Source organism: Tursiops truncatus, chromosome 8 (assembly GCF_011762595.2).
Source record: "Tursiops truncatus isolate mTurTru1 chromosome 8, mTurTru1.mat.Y, whole genome shotgun sequence".
Classification (NCBI taxonomy): Eukaryota; Metazoa; Chordata; class Mammalia; order Artiodactyla; family Delphinidae; genus Tursiops; species Tursiops truncatus.
In genome coordinates, this window is record NC_047041.1 from 58512509 (window position 1) to 58529704 (window position 17196).

At 43.9% G+C, this 17196-nt stretch overlaps 1 protein-coding gene across 3 annotated transcripts in view; it reads left to right on the forward strand.

Annotated features, from left to right (window-relative positions):
* The first annotated feature begins 9187 nt into the window (after nt 1-9187).
* CLPB (ClpB family mitochondrial disaggregase) overlaps nt 9188-17196 on the forward strand; it is a 163118-nt gene continuing 155109 nt past the window's right edge. The window contains exons 1-2 of one of the 3 annotated variants that reach the window (XM_073808531.1): nt 9188-9658; nt 13148-13199. In XM_073808531.1, the coding sequence (XP_073664632.1) occupies nt 9256-9658; nt 13148-13199 (455 nt within the window). In that variant the 5' untranslated portion in view covers nt 9188-9255. The remainder of the gene's footprint in view (nt 9659-13147; nt 13200-17196) is intronic. The other 2 variants (XM_033862370.2, XM_033862374.2) reach the window with 2 other exon arrangements.

The window sequence follows — 17196 nt, forward strand, 5'->3', positions numbered from 1 at the left end:
GGCGTATGCGTTTTTTCCTGAATATATTCAGGAAAAAACGCATACGCCCTTTTTGGCCAACCAAGCAAGCAGGCAAGGCAAATCTGCACTACTGCCGAACTCAGCTCAGGTGTCACTTCCTTGAGGTCTTCCCTGACTCACTACTCAGCCTGCTGTGTGCTCCCAGGGACACCTGAGTTGTCTCTGTTAGAGCACTTGCCATTCTGCACTGATGTTTCCTGTTGACTGCAGGCCGTCCAGAGTTCCATACCTTGACTGCCATTTCAGTACCTGGTGCCTCACCGCTGTTCAGTTAAGTGAGGTTGAGTATTATTGAAACTGTGTCAACTTTAAAGGGTTGGTTTGTTGGGTCAGCTTACCCATAAGCATTCAACAAAGAGGAACGGAGGGGGATGGAGTGAAGTTGAATGGAGTGGTGAAAACTCTGATTATGATATTTAGCAGCATTATCTTAAAAGTCCACAAGATGTCAACACAACCTTGTAAAACAACCATACCCCAATTAAAAAAAAAAAAATTGAACAGAAGGTGGAAAAAAAAAATAGTCCACAAGATGTCAGGGTTTCTACCTGAGAAAAAAGAATGCAATAGTCTGAGATAAAGAACACTCTCACTGATGCCAGAAATTAATTTAAAGTGAATATTGGTATAGAAATAATAGATTTATTTAATTGAATAAGCAATATATGTCCATGCTACAAAATTCAAAGTGTATACGTGGAAAGTAAACTCTTCCTCCCTCCCTACTTCTTTCCCTGATCCCCCGCCCCATTTTGTCTACCCCAAGGGCAACTATTTTTATTATCCTTCCAGAGATATCCTAAGTGTATAATCATATAAATGTATTTTTTTCTAAATAACACCAATGATTGTATACAAGTGTTCTGTGCCTTGGTTTTTTCCACTTAAAATACCTCAGAGTTTTCATATTAGAAGAGATAATATTATTTATATCTTATTATTATTTATACTTTATTATTTATATATTAATATTAAAATAATAATATTTTTACCTGTACTAACATATTTACTAAACCTCCTATTATGGATATTCAGGCTGTTACCAATCTCTTGCTATTACAAATATCCCCAAACAACAGGCCTCATCTTACATATGTGCAAGTATATCTATATTTTAAATTCCAATATTGAGATGTTGTCAGCCCTCCATTGAGACTGTACACATTTACACTCCCACCAACAATATGAGTGTCTTTTTCTTCACAAACTTGCCACAGTTATACATAATATATATATAGTTATATATATAAAACTTAATATATAACTTAAGTGTGTGTGTGTGTATATATATATATATATATATATATATACTGTAAAATATATTTAAAATATATTTGCCGATCTGATAGGTGACTCATATCTCATTACAGTTTTAAAAAATGCCTTACTGGAGTGTAATTGACATACAGTAAACTGCACATGTTTAAAACGTAAATTTAGTCAATTTTGACCTGTTTACCCATGTGAAACCATCACCACAATCAAGATAATAAACCTATCCATCACCCTCAAAGGTTTCCTTGTGCTCCTTTGCAATCCCTCCCTCCTACCAGCCTTCCTCACCATTCCCCCATGCAACCACTGGTGTGCTTTGTGTTACTATAGTTTTTATTTTCTAGAATCTTATATAAATAGGGTAATACAGTATGCAGTCTTTTTTTTTAATCTTACTTTCACTCAGCATAATTATTTTGAAATTCATCCATGTCATTGCGTCTATCAGTAGTTCATTCCTTTTTATCAGTGAGTAGTACTAGGTTGTATGGACACACCACAATTTGTTTATCCATTCTTGTGTTGATAGACATTTAGATTGTTTCCAGTTTGTAACTATCACAAATAAGACAGTCACTTAGAAGCCATATGTTTCTGTTTCTCTTAGGTAAATACCTGGAAGTGGAATGGCTGGAACACACAGTGGGTGTATGTTTAACTTTTAAAGAAACTGCCAAACTGTTTTCTAAAGTGATTGTACCATCTTGTGTTCCTATCAACAGTGAATGAGTGTGTGGTTGCTCCATATTGTCACCATATTTGGGGGTCAGCCTTTTTAATTTTAGACATTCTAATAGATGTGTAATGGTAATTCATTGTGATTTTAATTTTCATTTTCCTAATGAGTAATGATGTTGAGGGTCTTTTCATTTCACTCTGATGAAGTGTCTGTTCAAATATTTCTACCATTTTAAAATCGGGTTGTTTTCTTATTATGGAGTCTTGAGAGTTCTTTTTATATTCTGGTACCAGTCTTTGATATATGATTTTCAAATATTTTCTCCCCTTTTGTGGCTTGTCTGTTCATTCTCTCAACAGTGGCTTTTAAGGAGCAAAGTTTCTCAATTTTTTTTTTTTTTAACATCTTTATTGGGGTATAATTACTTTACAATGGTGTGTTAGTTTCTGCTTTATAACAAAGTGAATCAGTTATACATATACATATGTTCCCATATCTCTTCCCTCTTGCGTCTCCCTCCCTCCCACCCTCCCTATCCCACCCCTCCAGGCTGTCACAGAGCACCGAGCCAATATCCCTGTGCCATGCGGCTGCTTCCCACTAGCTATCTACCTTACTACATTTGTTAGTGTGTATATGTCCATGACTCTCTCTCGCCCCGTCACAGCTCACCCTTCCCCCTCCCCATAACCTCAAGTCCGTTCTCTAGGAGGTCTGCGTCTTTATTCCTGCCTTACCCCTAGGTTCTTCATGACATTTTTTTTTTCTTAAATTCCATATATATGTGTTAGCATACTGTATTTGTCTTTTTCTTTCTGACTTACTTCACTGTGTATGACAGACTCTAGGTCTATCCACCTCATTACAAATAGCTCAATTTCGTTTCTTTTTATGGCTGAGTAATATTCCATTGTATATATGTGCCACATCTTCTTTATCCATTCATCCAATGATGGGCACTTAGGTTGTTTCCATCTCCGGGCTATTGTAAATAGAGCTGCGATGAACATTTTGGTACATGACTCTTTTTGAATTTCGGTTTTCTCAGGGTATATGCCCAGTAGTGGGATAGTTTCTCAATTTTGATGAAATCTAATTTATCTCTTTTTTGCAAATGAATGTTTTTTGTGTTTTATCTAAGAAATCTTTGCCTTACTCAAAGTCACAAAGATTTTCTCTCTGTTTTCTTCTAGAGGTTTTAGAGTTTAGGTTTTACCTTAACCCATTTTGAGATCATTTTTGTATATAGTACAGGATGTGGATCATTATAGTTTTGATTTGTATGTTTCTTATCACAGGTATTGATTATATTCTCATATGTTTAAATATAATTTTTTCTTCTTGTGAACTCTTCAGTCAAGTCCTTTGTTCCAGGCTGCCACGATTGGATGTGCAGTTCATGTGCTGCTCAAAAGCCTAAGCCAACAGGACTAATGGAAGCAGAAACCTGGCAGCACACTGCTCACTGAACCCCTTTCCATAATTCACCCCCAGGAAGACCCTGCCTTCACTTTGCACAAGGAGTGGTATAAGCTAGCACAAGCATTGACCCTGTCCATTTATTTATCTCTTGTAGGCGTTCTTTGTATTACTTAGCCCTTCATCACTGTGGTGCAAATATATTTTTCCCAGACTGTCATTTATATTTTTCACTGTTTATGGTATTTTTCCATCAGGATTGCATTTTACAGAGTCAAATGTATCAGTCTTTTCTATTGTGGATTCTGAGTTTTGTGTCATGCTTAGAAAGTTTCTCTACTTCAAATTCATTTCAAAAAAATACTTTATGCTTTTTCTAACATTTTTATGGTTTCTTTTTTCACATTTCAACATTTTGATTCAGTAGGCATTTATTTTGGTGGAAGAGGTTAAGATAGTAATCCAATTTTTTTCCAATTGGCTCCCCAGTTGTCCCAACACCATTTACTAAATAATTCATCTTCAGGTTTTCATAAACAAAATTCTCATCTTTAGTGTAAAAAGTAGCCATGTTACTCTGCCCAGAGGCCACGTACTACACTCTGATTCTGTGGTAAAGAGGCAGATGAGAAGTAAAGGAGGTGATACAAGAGATTTATTCTGCAAAATATTTTCCATGCGTGGTTTGGGTTAATGCTCAAGATTTCTACATTTACAACACGGTACAAAAAAAATCTGTTGTTATAGCAATAACCTTGATCAGGAAAAGGTTAAATTATATTCACTATCTGCTGTTTGTTAATACAGGAAAGTGGGCAATGTATTTTATTTGAGAAAAAAATAATGCAGAATATTTTTCACACACACCCCTACAAACATAGATAGAAAACACACACACAAACACGCTCACACATTTCCTTCCTCAGAATGGTGTAATGGCTAAGAGTTTGGACTCTGAGTCGGGCAAATCTGGGAATATTAATAGTATCTAACTCATAGGGTTAATGCAGGCAATTAAGAGAGTTTGCTCATATAAAGTGTTTATTAGCACTGACTGACTCAGAATAAATCTCAGCATTCAGTACCTATTAACTTCTTCTGTTTTTGTAAGATGCTTAGGTAAGTTTCTCCAAGATTTCTCAGATGTAGTTTACTTGTTATCGTTGGGGTATTGTACCTTCATTGACTAGAGAGATCACATGAAAAAAACATATTCAGCAAAACCTGGGAGAAACGTATCTGAATATTTATATAAATAATAGATGCAGATAGGTTACTTAGCACAGTGGCTGGAACATAGTAAATAGTTAATAAAACTTAGCTTCTATTATTACTAAAAAATCCATTCATATCACTTATTCCAAAGAGCTGTGGGAGAGTGGGCACTGAGGTAGGGGTATGATAGTATCCAGCAGGATCCGCAGGAAGTGAATTCTGTTTCCAGACCCTATTCATTAACCTCTAGGTATGGTGCTAAATATACTTTAAAATATCTTTGAGTAATGAAGGCTAACCAAAATGAACTACTTATCAGCCACTCTTGATACTTGGAAGAATACCTTATTTTAAAATTATATCTTTTGCTTCTATTAACTGACCATATAACTTGTAGAAAAAAGTTGTTTTCAAAGGTTTCCACTGGAATGCCATGAGAGGATCTGGGGCTCTAGCCATCATCTTCCACGCAAGCATGAAGATTCTTTGAGAACTCACATATTTTACCTTCAAAAAAATCATGTAAATTTTGTATTTGAATTCATACCATTGAATGCTCTTTGAACTGAATGATGCCTATCCAAGATGGAGAGCAGCATGATGTGGTGGAAGGAGGCTTTGGAATCACACAGACCTGGGCTGGCGTCCTAGAGCCATTACTCACTAGTTTATGACATGGACAAGTCACTGAACCTGTTTCTCCATCTGAAAAATGGGGGCAAAATCCTACCTCATAGTTATTGTCAGAATTAAATAAGAACATACATGCCTTCTCTGTGCCAGCCACTGTGCAAAGTGCTTGGGATACATAAATGAGTAAGACATGGACCCTATCCTCAAGGAGTTGACTCTAGTAAATCACTTAACATGGTATCCAGCATATATTAGGTGCTCAACAAATACTTTGTTGAAAGGACTAATAAATGAATAGCAGACCCTTAATACATGTCAGTTTCTTCTTTATTTCCCCTGCCTATCCCAACTACCAACTGATTTGAGGGAGAAAATAGACTAAAGTACATTTCCCTTAAAAACATTTTATTTTGAATTAATTTTAGACTTACAGAAAGGTTGCAAAAATAGTACAAAGAGCTTCTTTATATCCCCCACCTCACTTTCTCAATGTTAACATCTTAAATAACCACAGTATAGTGATCAAGAACAGGAAATCAACATTTGTACAATATTACTAACTATAGAATTTACTTGAAATTCACCAGTATTCCCACTAATGTCCTTTTTTTGTCCCCAGATCCTATCCATGATCACACAAGGTATTTAGTTTTCATTTCCTTTCATCTCTTCCAGTCTGTAGCAGCTCCTCAGTCTTTCCTTATCTTTCGTGACCTTGACTTTTTTTTTTTTTTTTTCCGGCTGTGCCGTGTGGCATGTGGGATCTTAGTTCCCCAACCAGGGATCTAACTCGTGCCCCCTGCAGTGGAAGCACAGAGTCTTAACCCCTAGATCACCAGGGAAGTCCCATGACCTTGACACTTTTGAAGAGTACCACAGTAGTCAGAATTCTAAGGTGACCTCTAAGATTCCCACCTCTGGGTGTACAGGCCTTGTGCACACATTGAGAGAAAGAAGAACCTATGAATATGATAAACTATCACTCCTGTGATTATATTACTTATCATTTGACATTGATTTATCAAAAGAGATATTACCTGGGTGGACCTTCACATTGACTCCTGTGTTCTTTTGACAAGCCTGTATCTGGTTTTTCTTTCCTTACTTTCTGGCCCACAAGATAGTCCTGGGTCATCTTGTATTTTCCCTACCTCAGTTCTGAAAATAACCATTTCTCCAAAGAGAACTGGTTCCTTTTATTGGAGGATAGTGTTTAGATCTGGGTGATATGGTGTATTCAGTGTTTAAGGTGTCATTGCTTCTAGACCTTCTCAGGAGACACAGAGAGGGAATATATGGGCTATACTAAACCATACATACTTACATATCTATATTTCTGTATTGATGTATCTGTATATAGTTTATCTATTTATTATTTTTTTTTTATTTTTGGCCGAGCCATGCAGCTAGCAGGATCTTAGTTCCCTGACCAGGGATTGAACCTGCACTCTCAGCAGTGAAAATGCAGAGTCCTAACCACTGGACCGCCAGGGAATTCCCTATCTGTATATATTTTGTTTTATTTTATTTTGTATATATTTTAAAACTATGAGTTTATACTGATACCCCTAATTCCAATCCAATGCCACAAGGTTCATTTTAGCTTTCTCTCTTTCCTTACTTATAACTTCTTTCTCTAACAGTGAAAAATCCAGCTTTCATTATCAACCATATATTTAATTATTTGTTTAAAAATGAGTGTGTGTGTTGTTGTTTTTCAGGAAAAGTTTTTTCTTTAGAAACCTATAGAATGGTCTCCAACTCTACTCCATCAGTAGATGACCCCAGCAACTGCATTGATCTTTCACTTTCCGCCTCCTCCTAAACCCCACTCCAATATCTCTACTAACCTAATTACAAATTAAATGAAACTGGAGTCCTCTGTGCCCCAACCCAAGAGCTAGAAGCTCGGGGCCCAGGTAGGGTAACTAGAACCTGATATAAATCCTTGCTTTCTGAGCAGACCAAAAGGAAGTCTTCCTGAATTGAAGATCTTTTAAAATGTTATCAATGAGACCTAGGGGGGTTTGAATTGGTTATTGGAAGATCTAGAATTCACTGAGTCCTGGCTGATTCTAATGGGTGATTCCATGCTCCCTCACTACTTCTCACTCAGCCAAACATTGATCATTTAACACTCTCAGTACTCCCTACCAAATGCTGATAGTTATTCAACACTGCCTTTTTCCCTTCATAGATGTTATTTGTGAAAATCAAATGAGAGAATCAATGGATATGTGCTTGGAAAGTTATGCAGTTCTAAGTATACTGAAGGGCCCTGGAAAGTGTCTGCAGCAGGGGGGTTGAATTCTGCACACTCAGATGCTCTCCATCTTGTGACCCACCTGGTAATGGGAGCTCAGAGACCGCCCTTCCTGCTGTGACCAACCCTAGTTGGGAGTCAGAAGTCCTCTAAGAAAACAGGGAGGGTGAAGCTGCTATAGTGAATAGAGTGGCTAAAAAGACAGGATATCCTGGGAATCTCTTAAAATAGGGAGGTCAAAATGCTTTGACTATTGTACTTTTAAAACATTCATTCATTCATTCAACAGCTATTTGCTGAGTGCCTTTGCTAAGGGATGGGGAGATGAGAAACCCCATCTCTGCCCACAAGAAGTTTAGAGTAGGGAATCCAATAAACCCCTAGTGCAGGCAATACAAGAGCTGCCATTTCTTGAAGACCTACTGTGAGCCAGGAATGGTGGTGGTCTACATATTATCTCATTTAATACAACTGATTGTCTTGAAGGTAGGTATTATTACCTTTGATAAAAATGAGGAAATTAAATATCAGAGAGGCAAATAAATTTGTCCAAAGTCACACATGTAGTAAATACAAGAGTCATAATTGAAATCCAGGTCTGCCTGGACTCTAAAGCTCATAGTCATTCCCCCACACTAATAAAGTGAGAGTAAGCCATTCACTGAACAAATATTTATTGAGTACCTCTTTTTGTTCCAGATATTGTTCTGGGTGCTAGTGATGTGTGAAAGTGAAAAAAATAATAAAGTCCTTGTGTCGTAGGTCTCACGTCTACTGGAGAAAGACAATAAACAAATAAGTATTTAGTATGTCAGGTGGTAAGTGCTATGAAGAAAATGTAGGCAGGATAAGAAAGACAGGGGAAGGAAGATTATTAATTTAAATAGAGTCATCTGGGAAGGCTCTGATACTGTGAAGTAAGTGCAGGAGCAGGAGCTGGAACTGGCATAAAGAAGAGCTTCCTCCTTTGCCTACCTGTGGGTTCACTCTGGAGAAGAGAGGGCAGGTTGGGGGTGCAGGTGTTAATGGAGAGGATGGGCTTGGAGTCAGAAGACTTGAGCTTTATTTATTGATTTATTGACAAATCATTTCACTTTTGAGCCTAAATTTCCTTCCCTGTATACGGGAATTATAGTCCTTGCCCAGGTTCCCACATGCAGCTACCATGAGGATGAGATGAGATAGCCCATGTGAAAGCCCTTTGAAAATAAGACAAGCAAGATTAGGCGTCAGCTTTTCAACCGAAAGGAAGCCTGTGTAGGAAAAGAAAAGGAATTTCTATTTCAGGTGCACCAGTTACCTAGATATCTTTTTGAAAAGCAGTCCCAGGCTGAAAAGAGATATAGGCTAAAAGAAATAAACATAAGTTTCATAATTGGCCTTCACTGAAGATTCCTGTTTAATTTACAATCGTTAGAAATTGCTTTTTTTTTTTCAACCTTAACTCTCGATCGCTGCGCCCCTACTTGGTTGTTTCCCTCCTTGCCACGCCCCCCCGCCCTATCTCCATTTCCCAACATGCCTCGGGCTCCCGTAAGCCGGCAGTCATTCTGGCGCAAGTTCCAGAGCCTTCTGGGAAGTGTAGTTTATTTTTTCCTCCGCTGCGTCAAGATCTAGGGCTGTGGACTACCACTCCCGTGAAGTAGTGCGTAATTCCACTACGCGGCGTCTTCGAACGCGCCGCGGCAGCCATGTTGGACGTGGCCAGTACAGGGGCCGGCACCAGGGGGTTATCGAAGCAGCTGTCACGATGCTGGGGTCCCTGGTGTTGAGGAGAACAGCGCCGGCGCCGCGGCTGCTCCTCCAGCTGCTTAGGTCCCCATCGCTCCGGAGCCGTGGGAGTGCCACCGACCGGAGTGTGACCACCGGGGGACGCGGGGAGCCTCAGCGGCTGAGGGCAGCCATCGGGGGGCGCCCTGGAACATCGCCGGCCTTACTCACAAGAGAAGGGACAGCCACTGGGGGGCGCCAGAGGGGAGGTACCGAGACCCCCTGCCTCGCAGCCGCCACGTGGGGACGCCTTCCTAGCCCCGAAGACACTCTGCCTGGACAGGACAGCTGGAACGGGGCCCTCAACAGGGCCGGAATGGGCGTGTGGGCGCTGGCAACGGTGCTGGTGGTACACTGTTACAGCAAGAGCCCGTCCAACAAGGGTGATTATCGGGACAGTATGGGTTTGTGGAAGTGAGAGGCCGGAGGAGTGTCCTGACTGCGTATCTTTGGAGGGTGGGAGTTGCATATAGATTTAGACCACCGGAGCCTCAGTCCTTGTAGGACCTAGACATCATCAGGTAATAGAGCAGGCCGAAGAGTTCAGTGTCTCTACGTTGTATAATTTCCCAAATTGTACAACTATTATTGTATAATAATACAGTTATTACAGGTCAGCCTCCCTTCTTTGAGCATCACTTTGTCCATCTGTACGATGGGAGCATTTTCTCTACCGTATCGCCTGGTTCAATTCCTCTTTTAAGAGGTCTCCAAGGAACCGCGCGTGTTTTAAGGGCAACCATTAGATGGTTTAGAGAAGTTGCCCTCCATAAGGTGGCCTGAGAAAGGAAGAGGAGACTTGGTTTCAATGCCAGCTTTGGCCCTGCTCGCCCCTTGCTGCTCTCTAGCTTCAGTTTCCCCATTTATACAGTGAAGGATGACTTCTCAGTACGCTTACAGTGCTGTTATTTTGACTCCTCTTGGAGTTCAGCAGCGTGGGTGTATCCATCAGGGAGACTCCTAAGGTTTTGCTGTGCCTGGTCTCAGGCGTGAGGTGATCTTGCTATGTGGGGCAGTTGGCAGGAGAAGGAAGACAAGGAAGTGGCTCTGTAGAGCCCCAGAGCAACCATGGGGGCTGGCTGACCAAGGTTGGCATCCCCCCTTGGTGCATGGAGCCGAGCAGGGACTGGGAGAGCAGGCAGAGAGCTAGACTTCTGGCCTACGTGAGTCCAGCTACTCAGGTTCTCAGCTTTTCCTCAAGAGAGAAGACTAAGGCATGGTGTTCCTAGATTCCATGCATCCCAAGCTCTGAGATTTTGGACCAAGAGGAGGGACTCCCTTGACATTCATTTGTTTATTCAACAGATGTGACCAGCTATAAAGGAAGGGCCTTGGATGGGGAGTAAGGACACCTGGGATCTTGTTTTGGTTCTGCCTCTAACTCCCATTGTGACTTTGGAGTTTTGTTCCTCCTCAGTGGTCCTCTGTTTTCTCATCTACAAAATGAGGGTGTTGAAATAGAACCCCTAAGGGCTCTTCTAGCTTGGGCATGCTATGATTCTATTACTTCCAATATTTTTATAATATTAAAAATTAAATTATATTTTTATGATTCTATTACTTCCAATGTTTTTATACTCTGTGTGTGCCTACTTTGGAGCTCAATGTAGAACTCCTAACTTAACACAATGCCAGTTAAGGGGACAGTGCAGGCAGTTAGACCTGTAGGTCTGGTGAGTGGTTTGACAGTGTGTTGTTGGGGGATCAGAAGGCCAGCAGGGTCGGGAAAGCCTTCCTGAATGATTGGAGACCTTCCTGGAGGATGGGGAATTTGAACTTGAGTTCCGAAGGATAAGGCAAAGATGAAAAGGAGAGTGAATATTGTGAGTTCCATGAGAGCAGCAAGTGCATCTTGATATTTTCAGGTTGATGCCAGCTCCTTTCCCTAATACTTTCACGTTGTTTGTCCACCATAGTCTCTGGTATTTAGTATAGGTACTTAGTAAATGTACCTTGAGATGGTTTGTATTCTACGCAGAGGTTTCCGGGAACAAAGATAAAGTAGTCGCAGGTCAGCATGGCATGTATAGAGGCTAGCAGAATGTCCAGCCTGGTTAGAGGACAGGGGGTCTTTGGAATGAGGTGAGAGCAGATGGAGTGGGGTCTGGATATCAGGCACAAGGGTTTGGAAAGGTTGGAATTCTCCTGTAGGCAATGGAAAGTTGATGAGCAGGGAATGTTCCGAGGCCAGTATGTTTAGAAGGATTGGGGGAAGGTGTCCAAGGTCTTGCCTTAGAGCTTTTGGGAGGCTCCAGATTGGACTTTGTGGCATATGAACCCTAGCAAAGAGACTAGGGTCTGTTCACCAAAATAGATAATGACCAAAACCATGACCAGTTCAACCTTTCTGACCTGCCAGTTACCCTGTCTCCTTACTTTGAGTTGTAAGCTGAGACCCTCAGTGCAGCACAGTCATTACTGCCCTTTAGGAGCCAGGAGGCCCTGGTTCTAATCTCAGCCCATTCTTCACTCCCTCTGTGACATTGCAGAGGCCACTTCTTTTTGAAGACTGAGGGGAGAGTGGATACAGCAATATCTGAGGAAGGCTTGTTTCCCTTCTAGCTAGGGGCTGCCCAAGCATGCCTGGGTGTGTGTTGGAAGAACAACTGGGGAAGGTAACCAAGGAAGACCTGGCCCTGCAGTCTAGGCCAGGAGGTGAGGTGGAGGCATATGCATAGGTCTGAACCACAGGACTGGTTTGCATATGCATGATAAGGTGGATTTTGTACACATGAGGAAACTGAGGCTCCGGAGGTTAGGTAAGTTAGCCAGCTCATACAGAAAGTAAGTGGCAGAGCTAGGACTGGAGCCCGAGTCTGCTACTTCCACCCGGCTCCAGTGCTTCCTCTCATGTTTTACTGGGTGACTCTCTTGGCTGGACTGAGAGCTCCTTGAGGCAGGGATGGGTATGAGTCTGTCCAGTGCCCATCAATGGAGCTCAGGCAGGACCAGCTGGGCTCAAAGTGTTGCACCGGCCCAGGAAAGAATTGTGCCTCTGCTGACTTTTGAGTTTTTTCGAGCCAGGCAGCTTTTCCTATGGCCACAAGGTGGTGCCAACAGCCTACAGGCTGCCCAGGCCAGGCCAGACTTAACATTGCCTTTCTGCTAGGCCTGGTGATTCCTAAAGGATTGATTGGAACCCTCTGCTTTGGATCTCCCTTTGTTGGGCTTGGCACTTGGGTGTTTGCAGATTTTTCAGCCATTATTTCATTTCTTTAGCATCCTTGTGAGGCCATCAGGGCAGGGATTACTGTCTCTGCTTTATAGTCAGGGAAGCTGGGGTTGAGAGGGAGAGGGGCTGCCATAGCACATGGTGAATAGCGGGCAGAGTGTATTGGAGCCTGGCCTCCTGGTCGAGGCTGTCTCCACTCTCAGAGGGGTCCACATCCCTGCCTGCTCCTCCCTATCCTGTCCCTCTTGCTGGGCTTGTGACCTGTGACATCAAGATTCAAGACTAGGCTGAGAAACTGAAGTGGGGGGAGAAAGTGGGGCAAGGTAGGGGGATGGTTAATAACAACAATGATAATCACATAAACCTGCAGAGCTTTATAGCTAATGAAGAGTGAAGGAGTTCACACACTGAGTGTTTACTGTAGGCCACACGTGGTACTAACACGTTATTTGGATCACCTTTGTGATGAGAGTGAAGCGTTTGGGCTCTAATAGAAAGATGTGGAAGACAAGTTGTTAACAGAGGCTACCACGTAGGCAGGGGATGACTAGCTTTCTCTTTGTATATCTTGGCGCCCTTTCACTTGCTAAAGCCCATGTTTCTGAAGTGCCTCCATTTCCACTGTCTTACTGGGCCCTCCAAGCAGCCCTGAGGGGTAGGTCCTGGCCAGGGATTTGACCAGTGCCCCCTCTCTCTTCAGATGCAGCCCTGGTGGAAGCTGTTCGAGCCAACAATGTCCAAGAAGTCAACAGGTGAGTGTCATACCCCAGGCCTTGCTCTCCCGTGCAGGAGGGCTGAGCGGGATGGGCCCCTTGCTCTGGCGGTGGCTCTGCCTTGGAGGAAATCCTCACAGTGAGCTGGGAACTGAACGCTGTGACTTCCTTGTAGTCACCGAGTCACTTGGGCTCCTTTGGCCCAGGTCAACCCTTAGATATTTTAAGGTAGAGAATCAGTCCCTGTGTCTTCTTTCTGGCCCCAAACATCCCCGGATCCTTTGGCTGTTCTGTTCTTTGAAGGATGTGGTTTGGAGTTCCTCTGCATCCTGTAGGTTCTTCAGTGAATCTTCGAGTTTGTTCTTGTTTCTCTGTGGGATCGGTCACTTGTAATTGCTTGTTGCCTGGATGGGGTGCAGGTGGGCACCAGTGGAGAGGCTTGGAGATTTGAGAGGGAGCTGGAAGAGACCTTTCTGCCAGAGCAGCCTGCCTGCAGGGCTGGGTGCACATGCTGGGCTCCTGCCCAGGGGCTGACTGCATTTCTAGCCTCCCTGGCTCAGCTGTTCCCCTAGTGACCACTGGTCAGTTAGATCTGAGACTTGTTCTTGCTCAGGGACAGGACTTCACTCGGGCCTCCGCCTGGTGCCCAGGGCAGGGCAGAGTCTGTGTCTTGGACGGATGCTCAGACATAGGGCATCAGTATGGGGCTGTTATTCAGGGGCAGAGGCTTCATTCTTGGTGAAACTAGTGGCCCGCATTAGGCCTAACTTCGACCATTTTTTGCCTTTTGTATAGAGCTAGGTGGCCATAGGACATCCTCCCTTCCCTGCCACTATGTCCACATTTTAAACAGGAAGTCAGGTGTTTGGAGAGGCTGTCACTGCGCCCAGCGCTGCACACCCGTTGGTGCGCTCCCTCACTCCAGTTGCCTGAACATACAAGAAAGTGTTGAAAGGCAGTCACAGCCCCCATCAAGACTTACTGCTTTGATTCCCTTGCATTTTATCTGCAGCATTATTATTGATTCTCAAGGGTGCTTTTGAGTATTAATGTTCAAGGCTTAGTTTTTAATAAACCACTTTTGGAAGTATGGGCTGGGAGTTGTTTCGTAGCCAAATAAATATTATGGAGCAATAGTTTAATAAACATGCGATGATGCATCTTTAAAACCAAGCACAGATGTCAGCTTGTTGTTATAAGAGCCATTCATAACTCCAGGCAGTGCGTGGCCAGAAACAGATGAGCCTCATTTCCTTCTGCTGCAGTACGATGGCATGAGGGGGTGGAAGGTGGCTGTGCCCCGTGCTTTAAGGCTTTTGCTGACCCTTTAATCACCTGTTGATGACTGCTGAGGTAACTGCTGCTTTCCTCTGGTGAGCCAGTATAGGCAGTGCATTTACAGAGCAGCAGTGCTGTGAATCCACCTTTCCATCACCTAGGGGAGGCTGAGTTTACCCTGTTCCATTGAGCCCCCAAGGGTTGATTGATTTAGCTCTTTCAAATACACATTTTTCTCATTAGCAGGTAAACCCCTGCCACAAAATTACAGGAAGTGATTGAATTTATGTTGTGTGTGTGATTCACAACATTCATGCTTGCCTGTGTGGATAGGGTCTGTAGGGACTTTCCTGTGTGTCACCAGTCTCTAACCTGCCTTTCTCCTGCCTCCTCTTGTCCTATCTCTCTTGGTCATGATGACTCAATCAGAATCTCCCTTCACCCCTCGTGAGGGGGTCAGAGATGAGCAAGGCACAGACCCTGCCCCTCAGAATTGACAGTCTCCCCTCTCCACCACCACCTGGTCTCAAGGAAACAAACATGTAACCTACCAATCACAGTTCTTCCCACTCAGAGAGCTAGACCTACAGGTAGGAGTGGGGAGAGCCCGACCACCCTTGCTAGAAGGAAGCTTTCTTGAATTCCTACTGCAGGTCCTTGTTTAGCCTTTTTACGCCCTAGACTCTGCACAGGTGCTTAACGCTACCCCTAATTTCTTCCTCTGTGTGTCCTGGCCTTTAGTTCTGCCCAACAGACCTGCCGATACCAGGATAGAATTCCATTCTCAATTTTTAAAAGATATTTACTATAGTTTATACGTGGTTGGGTCACCATGTGTATGATGTGTGATTAAATCAGTATTTGGAATAAAACTCAGACCTGGTAATAATATTGTCCTCTACCCTCCTTTCCTTCTTGCCCTCTCTGGATTCTATGCTGTGTGTGTCTCTGCCTTGATGGCCCCCTACCTTCCGCTGGCCCCAGAGCCTTGGGAGAGCTCTGGATAGTGAAGGGCAGCGATCTGAAGCTCTTCTGCTCAGAGGCGGGAAATTTCATCATCCTCTTTAAGGATACTCTGGAATCTGCAGTTCCTAGGTTCTAGGTGTGGACCCTCCACACAGATGACTCTCTGTACACAGTGCTCATTACCCTCTGCTTAAAGCCTCCCAGCGTCAGCTCAAGTCCTACAGCCCTTGTGAAGACTTCCTTGACTCCTCCCAGCTGAGTGTGATCTGCCCGTTGCCCCACACCTGCCTGCTGGTCTGGGAAGGTACGTGGGTCATCTAGGAAGAGCCGTGTTAGCCATGGCAGGAGAGGAATCCTTTGCTAGAAGAGAGGTTGGAGGTCAGGTGGGAGAAGCAGGACTGAACATCAGGACTGAGGAGGCACTCAGCCCATGAACAGGAAAACCAGTGCGGTTCCCATGCTGCCCAAATCAGGAACAGATGAGGAATCCTCACGCAGCAAGCCAACAGCTCTGGACAGCCACCTGAAGTATGGGCACTGTTGACCTGTTTTATGTAGAGCTGGCTAATCGTTTGTGGTATGGGCCTGCCTGGCTAAAGGGGCAGGGAAGGTTCTGCCACTCGCCACACTCTTTTTTATATTAAGAAGGTTTGGGCTAGACTTCACCTTAAACCACTGGATTGTGTGCCTCCCCAGGGCAGGGACAAGGTCTGGTTTCCCACATGTCTTATCCTCTTCTCCAGCACAGTGAAAGTTGGGGAAAGCTGCTTTTTACTGACTTTTCAGCAAACCTGAAGTAGACAATCCAGAGTCTTATTTCCATACTCCCATTGGCTATATCAGAGGAGGGTTGGGTCCCTTTTTCTTCCCATTGTCCTCTCCTCCTTTCTCCCTGTGTGGCAACTGTTTCCTTCCTCCCCCAAGGCACTTAAACCTTGTTAGCAAGTTCAGGTCTCGCTCTTCAGGAGTGGAAGCCCAGTCCTGAGGCCCCTGTCCCACCTGTCAGCAGCATGAGCAGGTGGCCCTGCTTCTGGGCTTAGCCCAAACCCAAGCCTGGCTTCTGGACTCAGGATCCACTCACCCGAAACCTAGGGCACAGGGCAGTCTGAAGGCACATCTGTCCAACCTCGAGCTGAGCCATGTGAGGAGCTGTCGGGGCTGGCAGAAGTGAGGCCTCCTGTTCTCCCAGTGGAGATCACATTTCCTTTCGAACAAACTTGGGTGAAAGACTATACCCCTACCCACTTCCCTTCTCCCGGCAGGGAGCTGGGCCTTTGCTGAGTGCTTTTTCTGTTAGTTTTTTTTTAATTTATTTATTTTATTTTTGGCTGCGTTGGGTCTTTGTTGCTGCGCGCAGGCTTTTCTCTGGTTGCGGCGAGCGGGGCTACTCTTTGTTGCGGTGCGCTGGCTTCTCATTGCGATGGCTTCTCTTGTTGCGGAGCACAGGCTGTAGACGCGCGGGCTTCAGTAGTTGTGGCTCGCGGGCTCTAGAGCGCAGGCTCAGTAGTTGTGGCACACAGGCTTAGTTGCTCTGCGGCATGTGGGATCTTCCCAGACCAGGGCTTGAACCCATGTCCCCTGCATTGGCAGGCAGATTCTTAACCACTGTGCCACCAGGAAAGCCCTCTGCTGAGTGCTTAACTCAGTTGTTTCCATCCGCCCAAGCGCTTTTTAAAAGAAGGAAGTCTGATGGTGTCAATCTTGGACTGCAGACTGCCTACCCTTTCTCTCCAGGATTCATTTGTTCATTTGACAAAATTTTACTGAGCACCTGTCATATGCTGGGTTGCAT